Source organism: Ornithodoros turicata, chromosome 2 (genome assembly GCF_037126465.1).
Source record: "Ornithodoros turicata isolate Travis chromosome 2, ASM3712646v1, whole genome shotgun sequence".
Classification (NCBI taxonomy): Eukaryota; Metazoa; Arthropoda; class Arachnida; order Ixodida; family Argasidae; genus Ornithodoros; species Ornithodoros turicata.
This window is the reverse complement of record NC_088202.1, coordinates 115,046,579-115,062,692: the sequence shown is the minus strand read 5'-3', so window position 1 is coordinate 115,062,692 and position 16,114 is coordinate 115,046,579. Positions and strand designations below refer to the sequence as shown.

The window sequence follows — 16,114 nt, the reverse complement described above, 5'->3', positions numbered from 1 at the left end:
AGATGAATGGATGATGATGATGTGGGATGTTTCCCTGCGTTGGGTGCAGGACCCTACCCCATTCCAAAGAGGTTCATATGAGAGGATGACGAGGGAAGGGAATCCCTACAGTTCGTGAAGGAGGCCGGTGGCCCTCAGAAAGGAAAGAAAAGCGCCAAGTGCACGGCACTGATGTCCAGGGTTACTCCATGGGCCGAGAACTTTGCAGATGTTGAATGGCCTCTGATCGAGCATTTCAAGTTGACATTTAAAGGCCCGTCGCTCGCATACGTACTGGCTGCAGTCTTCTAAAATGTGTCGGATTGCTGCCGGGACACCACAAGTTGTACACAGCGCCGTGTTGCTGTGGCCCAGCCTATACCGGAGTGCAGGGGTGAATGCGACGCTAAGCCGTAAACGACGGACGAGAGATATAAACAGGCGAGGGAAACCGCCTGGCATTTCAAATAATAGTGTTGGGTCAACAGCATACAGAAGCGACCACTGGGTGATGTCATGACACCATTCCTGATAGGCCCAAGGCGAAGTCAATGCGGACAAGAGGGAGCGTCTATCCCCATTCGAAAGTATGATGGGGACTGCTGAGCGGCGATGGTGAGCCGCAGCAGCTGCCCGATCCGCTTCTTCATTGCCTCTTATGCCAATGTGGCTAGGAACCCATTGGAGGGTCAGCCGGTGGCCCCTGTCTTCTAAAACCTTGAGCGTCGTCAAGATGTTCACTACCAACGGAGCCAAGGAGCCACGGATGCCCATGTTGTCTATGCACTGCAGCGCTGCCCGCGAATCTGTGCAAACCACCCAGAGGCGGGGGTGGTGATCCAAAATAGACTTTAGGAATAACAGGATGGCATACAACTCCGCAGAGGTGGCCGAGGTGCGGTGCGATAGGCGGAACCCACGTGAAATTGATTCCTCTGGAAGTACAAATGCCGCAGATGAGCCGCCAGTAGTAGAGGAACCGTCCGTATATACGGCGGTTTGGTTTCCGTATGCAGCGTCCATCCACTCTAGAGTAGCCTGCTTGAGGACTGGAGCAGGGGTTTGGCTCTTCGACCCCTTGATTCCCGGGATGTGAGACGAGATGGATGGTTTCGGCAGTGTCCATGGTGCTACTGAAGAAGCGGTTGGGGCAACAGTGAAGGCAGGTATATGGTCCGTTAGTTCTTGCGCACACTGCGCTATTTTGCTGTGGTTCCGCTTACGAAGCTTCTGTACCAGTGGGTGACGGCGATGGTGAGCGCGCAATCGCAAATAGTGGCGGAAAGTTTCTCTCTGGCGGAGGACGCCGATTGGGAGTTCCCTGGCTTCGGCTACCACCATCCTCGTCTCAGCGCAACGCGGAACGCCAAGACAGGTCCGCAAGCTGCGCGCCAAGGCGCAACGGAGCTTGTGTTCGGATGTCCGTGATAGTCCGTGCAACGCAGGAAGGCTGTAGGCTACTGAGCCACGAACAAGCGGTTTGTGGAGTGCAAGAAGGTCCCGCTCACTACATCCCCAGCGCAAGCCGGCAAAGTGACGTATCACATTTCCCCAACGTTGCGCCTTTGAAGTGAGATAATCAATGTGCCTTGCCCACGACAGGTTGCGGTCAACACAACACCGAGGAACCTGTGGTGCCTAACCTGCCTTAAGGGAGATCCTCCGATGTGTAGTTGGAACCGGCGCATCTCTTTCCGGGTAAACGGAAGCGTAGCGCTTTTCTCAGTGGAGATGTCCATCCCAGCTTTCAGGAAGTAGGCATGTATGGCATCAAGTGAGCTCTGGAGCCGACGCTGAATTGCAGGGCGGGACTTGCCAACCGTCCAGACGCAAATGTCATCAGCATAGATGGACAGATGCGCCCTCCGAGCAAGGCACCCCTTGAGGCCCATCAAGACAATGTTAAATAACAGGGGGCTAAGGACACTTCCTTGGGGAACTCCCTGTGGCACAGTGATCTTTTCCGTGTCCCCCTCGCCTGTAGTGACGAAAATCTTCCGTTGATGGAGGAAGTCGGACAGCCACGTCAGCGCCCTATGAGGCACCTGGGCCTGCAACAACCCATGAATAACACAAGGGTGGCTTACGGAATCGTACGCCCGTTTGATGTCCAGGAAGACAGCCATCGCTATTTGTCTTCGCGCCTTCGCTTCTTCGACCGAAGAGACTAAATCGAGCACCGAATCCATGGAGTTACGGTGTCTGCGGAAACCCGCCATTTCCTGAGGAAAAACAGATCTTCGCTCCAGCCACCACTCGAGCCTGTGAAGTATCATACGTTCAAGGACCTTGCCTAAGCAGCTGGTGAGGCTCACGGGTCGGAAAGACGCCAGATCAGAGGGTTGTTTCCCCGGTTTCAGGATGGGGACTACCCGTGCCTCCTTCCACGCAGCGGGGACATGCCCATCCATCCATGACGTGTTGTAAACCTCTAAGAGCGCCAAAAGGGATGCGTCGTCCAAATTGCGGAGCGCCACGTAAGTGACTTTGTCTGGACCCGGCGACGACTTCTTGTGGGAGAGTGCCAGCGCAGCCTTGAGCTCGGCAAACGTGAGGTCTGCGTCCATGTCAGGGTCAGACACCGACGGGGCTTGACTAATAGCATGCTGCAGCTCCAATGCGTGGCTCCGAAAGGCTGCACATTTCGCTGCCTCAGACCTTGCTGCCAGTTGGAACCGTTGTATCGCTGACCGCTTGCGCGGACACAGAGAGTGGGAAGCCGCATGCGGACCTCCACAGTTGGAGCATCTTGGTTGCCGCCGCGCAGTGCACTCCTTGATGGAGTGCGGTCCCGAGCAAATCTTGCACCGTGTGGGCCAACGACAGTTGCGCGAGAGACGCCCGAAACGCTGGCAGTTATAACATTGGGTTCGACCCTCCACATACTCGTGAACATCGTGTGTGCAGAATCCCAAGTGCACCTTCTCAGGGAGCCTCAGGGTGGGCTTGAACGTGAGGATGACACTACGAAGAGGGATGAAGCTGTCCGTACCGTCTTCATGATAGACTGACGAACTTGGCGGCGTGCCGCTATGACGCCTTCTTGCGCCAGGTACGAAACAAGATCACTGTTGTCATAGTCAAGTGGTACGTCGTTGATATTTCCCATGTTATTCACGTATGATGACGGGATTGAAGCGGAAACAGCCATACCCGCCACGACTTCAAGCGCCAAAAGGTTGGAAACCGCTCCTTGAGACGACAAGAAGAGACGCATTCCAATGCAAAGCCGATATTCTTCTTCTTCTTCTTCTTCCACCACTAGGAACAGTGGCCGCCAGCCACACAGGGCGATTGGCCAGGGTTTGGTGCGGACTAATCTCTAGAGGCTCATGAGACCCACGGTGACATGTTAGTAGAAGGAAGCCATAGCAGAGGGGAGGGAGGAAGCGGGAGGTACAAAATGTTTCAGAAGCGGCCGCAGAAAGCCGATATTCGTTAAGATAATACGCGGCCACGCGTTTCCCCCGTGGGCAGCTTTTTCTTTTCTTCTTCCTTTTTTTTCGTTTTCTTCCACTAGAATGTTCCGTGGGGATGACGGGAAACGCACACTGTATTGTAATTTGTGACAGCATGGATGTGCAGGTGGATACAGTCTTATTCGACATCCTAGGGATAATTGCAAAATAATCCCGATCTAGTCCAGGGATCAACATTTAGATATCCCGAAAACCCGGGATTGTAAAAACGGCTCGGGATTCCGATCCCTAGTATCCAGGCACTCAAATGCATGTGCGGATTGCTATTACAATGAGCTCCGCTTATTGCAGTGAAATGCAGCGCAGATAGTAAATGCCGTGATGGAGCCTATGAGTTGGTTTCGTTTAGGAATTAAGCTTAGTCGAAATGTATCTGTGATCGATTACCCAAAATTGTAATCATATAACTTGAAAAATTACTTGCTCGCAAAACTAATCGATTACACGCAACATTACTCAAAAAGTAATTGATTACTGATAAAGCAATTAAGCAGCATTTATCTTCGGGCCACTTTGCCACATACTACAACCAATCTTACCGCACTTTTGGCTGGAGAAATTAATTTTACAGAATTCACAATCTAAAATATCACTTTTGTGATGCGACGATCACGAATATAAGCGGCAGAGCTGATATAAGAATAATTGGCGGTTTACGTCGGGAGACAACTGAGATCATGAGCGACGCCACAGCGGTCGGTCTGTGGATTGCTTTTGCCCACCTGAGGGTTCTTTAACGTGCGATGACAGCTCATCACACGGTACTCCATATATAACGTCCCTCGCAGAAGACGGCGTGTCTAAGCAACTTGTACCCTGCCACCAAGTTGCTGGTTCGAACCCGCGATCTCGGGATCAGAAGGCGAACACGCTACCGACTGAGCCACCAAGGCCTCAAGGCAGAGCCGACAAGTAACCGCTGTTTAGCCACAACAGAAACGAAATCCAGTGATAAATTGCTAAGCAGCAAATATGTTTTGGGTTGCCACCAGAGGGAGCTGTGCATGCCGGCTAGGCGGCATGATGGGACACATACATTCCATACAGTTCCCAGTTAGTTTGATGGCGTTAGCCGTCGGCCGTTATCTGTGAAAATCTTTCCAATGCTCTACAACCCCGGCTAAAGCCACGTTCCCAAGCACGCGATTTGCGAGTGCGACTGCAGCAGCTACACTTTTCCATACCTCGGCTCCTCGTTGAACGATTTATATGCGAGCAGAACCTGAAGCGATGTCGACAACCAAACCATACGGTTGCGAGAAACCTGTTGTTGTTACCGCCGGCGCTGAACAAACTGCCTGCGCGGAACAGAACAAATTGTCGCCGTCGCTCCGCAAATTGTGTGCTTGGGAATATACCTTAAGTCTGGTGATTATGGAGATATATTTCTGTCCGCTTGCATCACCTTTCGGAAAATCTCAATTTTCTGCTGCGTAATGTTACCCTGCACCCCCCTCATCATCGTCTCTTTATGTGTGTGTGCCCCTGAACCGATTCCTGAGATTGCTCCCAGACGACGTAATTGTGTTCATCCCTGTTCATTATGTTCATAATCCATGTGTTCAGTGTTATGTTCATAACGTGCGCCGGAAATTTTCCAACACCGTGTGACGCACTTTTCCGGCGAACATTAAAGAGCACCTTTATGACAATTGATGTTCTGAGGCTGGAACACATACAAGGGACAAATACATACAAAGCCTCAAGAGTGACTTCCTTCAGTTGCTTCCTCCTTTCATCAAAGAGCACCTTCCATGGTCGAAATTATCCGTAGCCCTACCCTGCGGGACGGGCAGCATGTAGCCACACAATTGTGGGCGGGCGGATTGACCTTCTGTTTAAATCTAGTTCCAATTAATATTGTTCATCCTGCGTTCACTTCCAACAACCGAACAAAACCTTCCCTCACTGCAGCCATACTTTCTCTTCTACCTGACTTCCCACTCATCGTGCTTCGAATCAGTCCGCTTTCGTGCCTCGGCGACAGCAATCTTTTCGTCTTCACCGTATATGCGACTCTTTCTCTGTTTCTTTTTCGAGCTCTCTTTCAGGTCCGACAAACAACAATGGCTCCCTCTTTCGGTGTGGCTCCCATTATACTGTATGTTTCGCGATATTATGATTCGTACAGCCTTCTCATCAGGACCGGTCGTCGTCCCCTGCATTTCAGCTGTGGCATTTTTCTTTCAAAAACCCCCTTTTGCAATTTATGTGTTTATCAGTGAACTTCAGTCGCGTTTCCTTTTCTTTTTGAAAGTTCATTTCGATTCGGTTCTTTTCGGAGCCATTGTCATTTCTCCTCTGATTCACTCTTTCCCTTTTTTTTCATGCGCTTTTTTACTTCTTTACTCCGTCGTTTCCGTTTCTTCATACATGAGCTCCTGTTCGCAAGAACATCATTTATTTGTCAGCTTGTTTACTGCGCCCTGCAGGAAGGCTTGGCTTTCTAGCAGGAGTTTCAGCTTGATTTCTGCAGGCATTTTGACGAATGGTGCGACGGTGTAGCTTTCGAGATGGTGATGTTGAGGTGTGCTGGCCTACGTATAGGCGTGTGCAGCGACGAAAATGCGTGCTTAAAACGTGCTGCTATGAAGGCGATGTAATAGTGCTATCGTGTCTTCAACACTGTTGTAGCATGTAATGTTGAAGGCAGCTTGTCGTTGTTGGCATCACGCTTATACTTACGTCACGATTATGCGTACAGTTCTATGCACGTCTTCAACACTTCAAAGAACACTTGAATGCGTCTTCATCAAACCAAGGACTCAAGGAGAAAATATTTTCTACCCTTTGGTAATCCGCATGCATGTGGTTTGCAGAACTCTCCGTAATATCATTATTAGCCGCTCAGTGTGTTCCCCACCTCCCTCTTCTGACTGTAGTCACGCTAGAAGCTTGATTTTGTGTGTCACTGATTCATGGACGCGAACCGTTAAGTGCATAGCAGCACAAAATTTCGTCAATTGCTTACGCTGATCGTGCTTCCTTTCCTTTCGAAATTCTGTATATCACTGTGTGTCGGGACTCCTTAGAAAATTCGGAGGACGCATAGCGAACCGCAGACACGGACACCAATGGTAAACATGGATCAATAACTTTATCTTAATTGTATTTATTTTTGTTGCCTTGTTTGTTATTTTGTAATCTGCTAATTTGTATATAGTTATTTTGTATTGTTACTGTCATTTTGTACTGCTGCTGTACGGTGTACATTGGGAGGGGAGCCCTCGTCAAGCCTCCTCGGCTTTTTGCTTCCCCTTCCAACCGAAAGGAAAATAAATATTTTTAAAAAATTGTATCCTACACTCTCAGAGAAAAAGCAGCATGGAAAACTTCCCTGGGGGTGTTCACGCCCGTCACACATAAGGCTCCGTTTGGGTTGTTTAGGCTACTCCCCTTGTAAGGGTGTTCTCTTGACTCCCTTGCTAAGTGTGTTCCCTTGACTCCCCTTAGTGAGGGTTTTCCCCTGACACCCTTCCTGCAGGTGTTCCCGTGACCGACCTACCCAAGCACATTGCAGAGAACACTAAGCGCTCTGTCATTAAGTGATGTTACTTCATTTGTCTTTTTTTTTCCTTTTTTTTTTGTGCAGCTACTGATATCCGTTGCACCACTTTACAGTACTGCCCTCGCCCCAAAGCACGAACAGGTGCAGTACCCCTCCGTCTTTTTATCGCTCAAGAATCTAGGTAGTCCCAAAACCGTCATTGGGATTGCCCAAAATTTTACAACCCGCCCCTAGAGTACAAAGCAGCGAAACACTATCGTAACGATGACGGACATACACCTCATCAACTCGCAGTGCATCTGCCATAACTTCAAGGCACTTAGCGTTACAGAAAAGATATCCCTTTCTATCGGACATCGGACATTAATTGACCTGCCGCTTCCCTTGTCGTTAGAGAGTATTTCCACGGACATTTTCCCTCGAATGAAAGACTGCAAAAAGAAAGACTGCATTGTAGAGGTGGTAGCGTTCGAGGCTACCAGACTTTGTGATATTCCGTGACGGTGTGTGTAGCACGTATACTGTTTGCACACGCGTCACCTCCCAAAGGTAAATGGAGAGCTGTACTTGCTGTTCTCGTAAATGGAGAGCTGATGTTACTATGTAGACACTCTCTGGGGTCGTTCGCTGTCGGTTCGCGACTGCGATCAGAGTGGTTCTCTTCGTCTGTTTATTTCATTGGCCACGAGATATATTGCACGTAATATTTGATACCACTACTACTGTACAAACTTGTGAGCGGAACATTTCTTTATTATGCTTTCTATATCCTTCTGCAGTTCGGCCATCTGTGTTGCGCTTCAACTACACCAAGTGGTCCCCTGACAAAGCTACGCTTTCGTGCGACGTCACCGAAACGTTCCCGCAACCGACGCTAAAGCTGTATCGTATTAGCGCAAAGACTGAGATAGAGGTTGAAGATGTGGTGGTGGACACCGACAAACAGGACGGCCTCTTCAATGTCAGTCTCAGCAGTGAGGTCCTGGACAGCAGTCTGCCCCAAGACGAAGAGACCGTCTTCGTTTGCCGACTTTCTTACAAAGATGTCATGCACCCCAGGTCGGAGCGGATCACGTATGTACCTGGTAAGTGGGTCGTCGTTGAAGTCGCTGCATGCGAAATCAGTAACATCAATCGATGTGCCTGTGGTAGCGTTCCGTTGAGGAATGGCTTATGAAGTGTGAAGCTATATTGCTAGTTTGTAGAAGGTCTGTAGCTTTATAACACGCATGCTGGGTGTCCGATAGAGAAGAAGTCATGGGGTGCAAGATGAATTTACGCATTTTAATGCAGTTACATTGAACGTTACCGGAGATCTACCAGAAAATTACTGTGGTCATATAACATATTTTTCATATGTCATATATATATATATTTTGTAACAAAGATAGGCTGCTTAACTTTACCAGTAGGCAAGGAGCAAGGTACCAACGCAGACACAGTGTGCCCTTAAAGAATTGTCGAGAAGCCACCTGGAAATGCCGCTGGTATTTTCCCTTGCCATTGTCCTGCTGTGCCTTCGCCACCTTACTCTTAAATTACATCTGTTTCTTGAGGTTGAATCAGCCTGTGCTGCGAAGTCAACGTCAATTCAAGGCGAAGCCAATGCACAGATTCCTAAAAACAATGTTTAAACGCAAATAATCAGTTAGAGTTGATCAATCTCTTTGCAAAATAATGAGAGCTAAAATATAAACACATTGCTACTGATTGTCGTAATCTTGTTCGTCAGTGAAAAGTGAGTAACACACGCCCACGACACTCACTAAACAAAAATATCCCAGTTTGATTGTCCTCAAGAACGTTGTCAGTGCAGTGGGACTTGATGCCTTTCCACCGTTCACAATCTGGCGAATAAACTTTAATATCCCCCTCTTCCGAATCTCAGACGCTGTCATTTCTGTAACTAAAACTATTTTCCGAATTTTTTAAATGTACCTATTCAATTCTTCGATTAGCCCATGCGTCTTCGATTACGTTTCACTCAATTGTTTTTGTTTGTTGACAGCTATACAACTAATCTGTCTGTTTCTATCAATTAATTGGAGTCCTTAGTGCCAAATTTTCGTCCAAGTAAGCGCCGCATGCTGCGCTTTCTGTTTTTATTTGCGTGTGCTGCGTTCAGTGGGGTAACTCTCACTCAATCCTTGAAATGTGATTAGGTGAGGTTTATCCGCCTTGATTAAATCCACGTAGCACCTGATCGATGTATAGGTAGGAGAATAAGCGACCTTCCAGGGCAGCTTGACATTAGGTTTTTCTCTGTACTTTGTTTTTTTTTTTTTATCATAAACCCGACAACGAACGGGATTCCCACCGTACTCACGGTACTAGGTTACTGACACCAATTCTGTGCAACCTCGTAACTACGTAAGGTGCAAACGCAAGCGTCTCTAAGCCGGAAGCGACGCGTTCCGCTTTTTACAATGGAGCGTAGCAAATGCCACTTCTTGCACTTTCGTATCGCTTTCTATTCCTATGGCGAGAATGCTCGAACAACGGCTCGTTCCAAGTAGCCAAAGGGGAGCGTCTGCGCGTAGATATGGTGGTACGCAAAGTAGGCGTAGGAGCATTTAATCCAAGAATAATGACCTACGAGTCGCGTCCCCTGCCTAGGGAGCCATCGAGCTTTGTTCGGATGAACATTTGTTTCCCCCGTCCCGAAGGACATTGCGGAAGGGTTTTTCTCGGACGATCGCGCATTCTGCTTCTGTCACAAGCAGCACGTAGCCACATGTTTGCAATGAAGACACTAACGGAGAAAACAAAAGGCTGTGCGCAGGGGAGAAAGCGAAAAATAAACGACACAAGCTGTTTTCTTATGAGTGTCTCCGCTTCGTTCGAAGATGTACATAGCGAAGTGTGTCTAGCGAGGCTCTGCCAGCCACTAGCCAAGAGCAAAAGTGTTTACCGGAGCATTTGCCTCGGGCCAATCCACGGAGAGAGCCCTTGAACAATTGATGGAATATGTGTCTTTCCTCAGCTTCTTCTTCTTATTCTTTTCTTTTTTTGAATAGAAGTTGCTCCGGCTTAACTGCGGATTTCGCTGGCATCGGCAATTTGCGTCGTACTCCCCCTGGTGAGCACACTTCCCTTCTTTGCGCGACGTCTTCCGGCTGATCCGATTTTCCCCCCGCGCCCTTCACGATGTCCGCATGTACTACAAGTGCTCTCCCCGTGAATGCCACTGTTTTCCGCCTGGGGACTTCCCTACCTTTTTGGTTGGCTGAGATTCACTACGCCTTTCGTTGTTTTATTTTAGCTCCGCAGTTTCCTGATGATTTAGGGGAATCTTTCTTCTCCAGAGTGTTAACGTACTGTAGGTCGCAATCGAATGCAAGAATTTATAACAACCTAGAGATTGGTCTCTGCACTTGGAGTATGCCATTCCCTGTGAAGGTACACGAATGCGTGTATGAAATATTCCGTGTACGGGGGTAAGAACGATCAATAATATCATGATATCATACATCCGCAAGTCGTTAATGCGAGTTATAAATAAATAATATTTTCTAGCACTTGGAAGGTCTACTCTAATCAACTCGGAGCTGTTCCTGCCGACGCAGAATAAACGCAACCTGAAAGACCAGCGTGAAGGCATCCGTAGTTTAACAAGCTTTAGTTTTCAACACGGTTTCCAGCTGGACCGTCTCCAAAAATGCGAAACACATTAGACTAAACCACTCGTAGCTAAAACTAGAAAGTATGTGCTTGTTTTTGTAAAGTTTGAAACCGTTTTGTCGCACACACGGGCTACTTTTCGCACTGAAAGTGCAACAACCCCTTCGACTACGACTGCTGGCTAGACGTATCGCTCCTCGACATAATACACGAAACAGCTAAATAAACGGAGAAGAACACGTGAGCTTGTTTATTTCTCAGCTTGCTCGCTTCCTTGGTTTGGTGCGCCTTACTGTTTCAAATAAACGGAGCACCCTTAGAGCAACAATTGGAAAACGTCAGTCCCGAAAGACAAGATGGAAATTTCGTTCAAGGCTGCCGCATCTGAATGAGTGCGTTTTGCACCTTAATTTTCGTTGGCTCGTCAAAGCCTAATTGATAATAATTAAAAGGAGTTACAGGGCCAACAGTAAGTCAATAAAGCATAGCACATCTGAGGTTCTTTGTCTTGTTTGACTTTTGTGCCTCTGTGTCTGTTGTTTCTTTGTTTCTTTATTTTTCTTATTTTTCTCACATTTTTTTCTGAATTTTTTTCCTTTTATTCTGATTTTTTTTTGTGACTGCTGTGACTCTGTGTGACTCGTCGTACCTAAGTGTCAAAACATTTCTCCATGTTTTCCTTCTTTTCACGAACTCACTAACTCACTCTTCTCTTCTATGGTCAAATAACGCCGTGTCGTTCCCATTTGGAATTTGAAAACGACGCAAACTTTTTCGAAGTTATCTACACTGTTAGAAAAAAAAAGTATAGTTCTAGTCAGTTTGGAAACTATATGCATTGTAACCACTATAGTCACTCTCGGCAGTAAATGCGCGGAATTATTTTATGCCGAGTTTAGTGACCATTTCCAATGCTGGAGAGAAACCTGAAGTTCAGAAGGCTCAAAGGGGGAGTGAGTGCAGTCTATGGGACTAGAAACTGCTGCACCCCCACCCCCTCATTTGCACCTTTTCCCTTAGAGTCCCCCCCCCCCCATCTCCTCTTGTGTGATTAAACATATACCCCCCCCCCCCCCTTAGAGTGTTGAGCTTAGGATAATGTCTAATAAGTGAGAGAACGCAATTAAACTTACATTAATAGCACGGTCTGCCATGTCGTGAAAATGATCCCACATAAACCGGCACAAAAACCAACATCACTTTTCAACCATCCGCACATATGATGACGATCAGACAAAAATAATGTCTCCCCATATGTCATCTGCATGATAGGTAATAACGTCACCGTGATGACATAACCGCTTAGTATTTTCGTGCACGATAAGCCCTCGGAAAGTTCCCTGAGCAATCAATCAGATCGCACGGAGATGAAGCGTCGACGTGAGACGAGATATTCGAGCGTGTTGCCTCATACTGGATAGACTCGTCGGCGAGGGCGTCCCACTTTCCCCAACGGAGGCCCGGAATGCCGTTTTAATTACGCTTCTCATTGAAGCCCCCGGTCTACTATACGGCTCTATATATTTCTCGTAGGAATGGAAAGACTCTTTGGGATGGCTGTGGGCTTGGAATGACCCTGTACGAGTAATCATACGTTGCGTGACCCTGTAGCCCGCCCTTGTGGGACGAAAGGGCTATAAATAGTTTAGGGAGGGCTGTTGCCTTCGGTTCATTTGAACCCCTGTGCACGCTAAATGACGACAGACTCATTCGGTTTGATTGTGTGTGCCGGATGTCTTAGTGCCCCAGTGATTCGAAGAAAGGCTAATTTAGTAACGGCATCCGCGAATGATTGCCACTATCTCGCTCGGACCGCTTTAACTGGCAGCTTCGCACGGAACTGGTTTCGCTATGGTTCAGAATTGTTGCTCTAGTAATGGAAAATCGGCAACACTAACCCTAGGTCCTTCGTCCGGTGTCCTTGAAGTATTGCTGCTTCTCAATAAGGTATTGTCGATCTCATGATACCAGCGGACGTGATGCAGTGTCTTCGGGCAGTGTCTTCAAGCACGGGAAGGTAGCTTGAAAAAAATGCCGTTTTAAAAATCCAATAGTAAAGATATCGTTCAAGTGATGAATGTCGGACACTGGGTGACGGCTCCATGGACTACAACGTATGAAACGATGCCATACATTTTGTGGGTAGCATTTGGTTTGCTCTAGTTTTGCTGGTTTTGCTCTAGTGCTCTGGCTTTGCTGCTCTGGTTTGCTCTAGTAATGGAAAATCGGCAACACTAACCCTAGGTGCTTCGTCCGGTGTCCTTGAAGTATTGCTGCTTCTCAATAAGCTAATGTCGATCTCATGATACCAGCGTGACATGACGCAGTGCCTTCGGGCAGTGTCTTCAAGCACGGGAAGGTAGCTTGAAAAAAATGCCGTTTTTAAAATTCAGTAGTAAAGATATCGTTCAAGTGATGAATGTCGGACATTGCGTAACGGCTCCATGGACTACAACGTATGAAACGATGCCATACATTTTGTGGGTTGCATTTGGTTTCTCAACCCCTTTAAACCTCAAAGTGCTGAGCGGTTCATGTCGACGAGATTCGCACAGGTAGAAGGATCATGCACGTATCATACTCTTCCTTTGGACATTCAGTTCATCGATGTGCTGATGTGTGTATCATTGCTCTTCCTTCCCGATCCTAGTTGCCGAAATAAATCAGACTCGGAATATGAAGCACAAGTGTGCAAAGGAAGGCAGAAACAAACCAATACCACGTCTCATCGGCCGAACTACCAACATTGAGGAAGGGTGCTTTGCAAACACTATTTTGCACGGGAAACCACGCGCATACGGGCCTGCATACTCATGCTCTCGCAAATGGAGTTCATTTGACCAACAGCCATATTTCGTGTGCAGTTCGTAATGTGTCTCCAGAATGTAGCTCCCTTCCTGGCAGTTAGATACCTCGGCAGGCTGACAGACGCGCTGGCTCCGGGTAGCTGCAATGACGTTCGAGTTTCTCGTTAATGGAAATGAATGAGCAGAGTATATAGTGTGTTTAAGTCTTTTCGCGCCTTGCGCTAGGAAATGACACCCCTGCTGCGGCAAGCGCTCCTTCGTCATTTCAACTATTCTTCTTCACAGTTGTGAAGAGTGGTCCCAGAGGCACGCTGTCGTAAAAGAGCTCCCTTTCAGGGCGTTGGTAATATCTTCTGATGGGAGTATTTACTTCTAACAGAAACGAATAAATTGAAGAGAGGAACCGCAGAAGAACAAATCGTGATGTGATGTGATGTTATATAGGAAGAAAATATTGGGGACGTGAGTCACGACGAAGTCTGGCTGGCTACCCTAGACCACTTAGCCACAGTTAGTCGAAAAAAAAAAAAGGTAGACGACGCAGTAGTGACTTGCTTGGAAGGTCTGCGTTTGGCGTTTGTTGCGTGGTGCTCTGCAGATGATGCTCGCTTTTACTGTTGGCGAATTCCACTGCTCGTTGTATAGTGTGCAAAATTCTTACATTGGCTTGAGTGTGCATGTTTCACTGGGCGTTTCAGTGCAGCGCGCGTCGCTTAATGCACATACTTGCGCACAATCTCTTGATCATCATGTCCTTGCCAGCATAAAATGATAACAAACAAAAAAGCGTGAAACATAAAGTGATGATGCTTCATGAATCCTATTTTCTTGTCACCGCTACGCAAATCCCGCGGCGCTCGAACGTGTTCATCGAGCCAGAATTCACGACAACACTTCAGTTTGAAATCCGATTGGCTGTTCGTAGACCAATGCTTGTGTCGAGCAACAGCACAACAGATCAAAAACACCATAAGACGGCGAGCGGCAAACGCACTTGCCTACCAACGAAAGACACTGCCGACCCGGCGTCCACCGTTCACATTTCAAATGAAACCGCCGAGAGAGTACGCAGCACGCAGGTGAGGAAGCGCGAAGTGCCGTTTTCAAATTCCGGCAACCAATCCGAACACGCAGGTGGCGTCCGACCAATGGAGAGGCACAGATTGCTCCGAGCGCAATAACACGCATTTTGATACAGATTTTGCGAGAGCTGTGGGGGGCTGGTAATATCACTGGTGGATATTATACCGGATAATGCTTTATTATTATGCTTTTTTTTGTTACGTTATCACGGAAATATTGGCGCAAGATGGGCTTGCCAATATGGGCAGCCCATATTGGTCCAATATGGAGCCTGGTTGCACTCCTCATATTGGTCCCATATTGGCAGCCCATATTGCACCAATATTGGCAATCTTGGAAGCCCATATTGGTCCAATATTGGACCAATATTGGCGTGCTGCTTGGGACGTCACACGACGGGCGGCGTCAATGCGCGCGCGGCCATTTTGGATCAGAACTACCGCTTTGTAATCTCCCATCGCCTTCCATTCTGCCATTTTAGAGCGGAGGTAATCTCCCCTTGCCTGCGCGGCTTGCCTTTCATTCGGCCTGGTGGGCGGAGTGATGACTGTTCTGACGTCACTGCGGGTCCTCACCTCGGGACCAGGGGAAGTTCAAGGAACCAAAAAAGTCCACCTAGGGGAAGTAACTAACAAAGGGGTTTATTGAAACTTAAAAGTTATAAAAGCTAGGAGCGGCGTCTATATTACGGCGGAAGCTCCGCCTTCGTCAGGAGCTCTTACAGAGCTTCCCCCGTAACGTAGACGTCGCCCCTAGCTTTTATAACTTTTAAGTTTTCATAAACCCTTTTTTTGTTACTTTACTTTTGTCCTCTGTCTCCCATTATCTCAACGTTCACTATAATTACGTTGCCGCCCGAGCCCAACTTCAACTTTTCAATATATATATATATAGAGAGAGAGAGATACAAATATAAAAATGAGCAAATGCTCCATGGCTGCACGTGAGGCATATGTTTACTGATCGAGCGTGCCACAATCCCAGCTGTGGACGGCCGTTTCGAGCTTCTTGGCTCTCATCGGCACAGCGTAGGGATGTGACACGCTCTTGGGTCGGCACAAACACTGTGTCTCTGCAAGACATCAATGTTCCAGGGTGTTAGCAACACCTCTGGAGGCCGCAGTGCAAAGCCAGTAAGTACAGATACAAATATAAAAATGAGCAAATGCTCCATGGCTGCACGTGAGGCATATGTTTACTGATCGAGCGTGCCACAATCTGTATTGTGGCACGGAACATTGATGTCTTGCAGAGACACAGTGTTTGTGCCGACCCAAGAGCGTGTGACATCCCTACGCTGTGCCGATGAGAGCCAAGAAGCTCGAAACGGCCGTCCACAGCTGGGATTGTGGCACGCTCGATCAGTAAACATATGCCTCACGTGCAGCCATGGAGCATTTGCTCATCTTTATATTTGCATCTGTACTTACTGGCTTTGCACTGCGGCCTCCAGAGGTGTTGCTAACACCCTGGAACATTGATGTCTTGCAGAGACACAGTGTTTGTGCCGACCCAAGAGCGTGTCACATCCCCACGCTGTGCCGATGAGAGCCAAGAAGCTCGAAACGGCCGTCCACAGCTGGGATTGTGGCACGCTCGATCAGTAAACATATGCCTCACGTGCACGCCATGGAGCA

The 16,114-nt window shown here is 47.8% G+C and overlaps 1 protein-coding gene across 2 annotated transcripts in view; it reads left to right on the top strand.

Moving 5' to 3' along the window:
• Positions 1-16,114, top strand: part of LOC135385968 (uncharacterized) — a 261,800-nt gene that overhangs the window by 152,271 nt on the left and 93,415 nt on the right. For both annotated transcript variants that reach the window (XM_064615625.1, XM_064615626.1), the window contains exon 3: positions 7,746-8,051. In XM_064615625.1, the coding sequence (XP_064471695.1) occupies positions 7,746-8,051 (306 nt within the window). The remainder of the gene's footprint in view (positions 1-7,745; positions 8,052-16,114) is intronic.